The following is a 1985-nucleotide window of genomic DNA, read 5'->3' as shown; positions in this document are numbered from 1 at the left end:
ATACACTTATAATTTTAGATTGATCTACCATATCCATTTACACTATAGTTCTAGATTATTCTACCATATTCTTATACACTATAATTCTAGGATATTCTACCATTTTCATACATATTATATTTAGAATATTTTAAAAATTTGTAGCAATTTCAACAGATATAAAGTTGAAAGCGAGTATGTTGATGAAACTCTAGTTAATAAGTATAATTAGTATTCGTTGAGAGCAGAAATAGAATAATAGTAGGGGATGATATATATAGTACATACAATTGATCATTCAAAAATAAGTAGAAAGCATTGCAACGAAATAGATAAGCAGTACTATGACTAACAAAACCAAAATCCAGCAAATCAACATTCCTTCTTAAAAGACCCGACAATTTTCTCTCCTTGCAAAACAAAGTTCCTTCTTGATGAAAACACCATCTTGGATTGTAGAGCCTTAAGCAACATGATTCCCTGTCAATAAATACAAACAATGCATGTAAATTTGAACTAAATAAAATTCAAGTGAGCAAATAAATCAGGAACTAGTACACATGACTAAGTTCGTGATGCATTAGTTGGTATATAAAAACTGAATATAAGTATTTTTTAAACGTACTCTTATGATTCTTGATGAAAACACTCGTCAAAACCATCTTAGATTGGAGTGAAGCCTTGAGCAACTTTATACCCTGGTACATAAATATAAAAGTTTCAAAATACAACAAATGGTAAATTTGTACACATGAATAACAAAGTTTGTTTTTACCTCATCCATTCCCATTTCAACGATCTTTTCTTGCAAAGTACCAATTTCCTGGATATTGAACTTATTCAAAAGTGTGATGCTTGAAATTATTGACATTGGCTGAATAACCAAATCATCCATCACCATAAAAGTTACAACATCTTTCACAAAACCACTATTAATCGTATTGGAAGCTTTCTTTTCAGAAATTTTTTTACTTCTGACATAACACACTTCATAGATCATACTTTGGCCGCAAGGATACCCAGGACGGCCGGGACATGGCGTAGTGTTGTCATACGTCACCTGAAAAATACATTTTTTAGAGCACATGTATAACTTAGGTTGTTGGTCATCTTCATCATTGTCATCATTCTGGGTAAGGAAGCCAGATATTACAGTGGAAGGGCTTTGAGTTTTTGGATTTAAGAGAACATGCTTAGTTTGAAATGGTTGCATATAATTCTGGTTGAGATTTTCAACGCTCTGATACAGATTTCCTAAGCTACCTACCATGTCATTTGCACTTAGAAGCTTAACTACAGTACCAATAGGCAAGCATAGCAAGTTGAGTAGAAAGTCTATGACAGGTTTTGAAGCTTCGGCAAAGAGAACTTTGTTATTCTTTGTGTCAATAAGAAGTTTCATGGATACTTTGGTGGAAGAAGAAGAAGCCATGTTATATTGAAAGGTTAACAGATTTGTTAAGAAAAGCTGTTCATATATAGACAGATTATTAAGAAGAGTTATGTGTGGTTGCACAATTAAATTTAATAATTAAACGAGGGAAGATATATCTTTAAAATATTGTAAAGGTAAAAGCATTTACTAAGTTGATGTTGATGTGATTTGGTGCAGAAGAATAGAGGTTATGATTACTAATGCACAGTAAAACGCAGCTTCATCCATTTTAATGCAATCAACTCAAATTTCAATCACCAAGACAAAGGTATGACCCTTATTTTAAAATTTATAGGGCCTCGTATTAAAATTTAAATGTTTGAATATAATTTTTGTGCAACACAGTAATATTGGGGAAAAAATTGTTTCTTTTAAAGGAAAATATTTAGATGAACACAATTATAACATCTGGATTTACACACTATTGAGGCATATACTATTTATTTAGAGAAGAGAGTTAGAGAAGAGAGAGATACAAGAGAAGTGGGGCATTTTTTTTGTTTGGCAAGCAAAGAAAAAGGGAAGAGAGATTTAAAATGTGTGGGGCCCACACCATTTTTACTTCTTCCCT

General features: G+C 31.8%; 1 protein-coding gene across 1 annotated transcript; it reads right to left on the bottom strand.

The window, feature by feature from the left end:
* Window positions 1-351: 351 nt before the first annotated feature.
* LOC131648536 (uncharacterized) lies at window positions 352-1411 on the bottom strand. The gene is made up of 3 exons (XM_058918287.1): window positions 1133-1411; window positions 755-1039; window positions 352-459 (listed from the first exon to the last, which is right to left on the bottom strand). The coding sequence occupies exons 1-3, from the start codon at window positions 1409-1411 to the stop codon at window positions 352-354; spliced, it is 672 nt and encodes a 223-aa protein (XP_058774270.1).
* Window positions 1412-1985: the final 574 nt, after the last annotated feature.

This window comes from Vicia villosa, linkage group LG2, assembly GCF_029867415.1.
Source record: "Vicia villosa cultivar HV-30 ecotype Madison, WI linkage group LG2, Vvil1.0, whole genome shotgun sequence".
Lineage (NCBI taxonomy): Eukaryota > Viridiplantae > Streptophyta > Magnoliopsida > Fabales > Fabaceae > Vicia > Vicia villosa.
The sequence above is the reverse complement of the archived record's forward strand: the minus strand, read 5'-3'. Positions and strand labels throughout refer to the sequence as shown.

What these genes read in the sequence shown, in the direction of transcription:
- LOC131648536 (XM_058918287.1), bottom strand. Translation starts at nt 1,411, where the DNA reads ATGGCTTCTTCTTCTTCCACCAAAGTATCCATGAAACTTCTTATTGAC. An exon ending in AAACTCAAAGCCCTTCCACT is followed by an intron (nt 1,040 to 1,132) that starts GTAATATCTGGC and finishes TGTATTTTTCAG; the next exon opens with GTGACGTATGACAACACTAC. An exon ending in TTGAAATGGGAATGGATGAG is followed by an intron (nt 460 to 754) that starts GTAAAAACAAAC and finishes ATTTATTGACAG; the next exon opens with GGAATCATGTTGCTTAAGGC.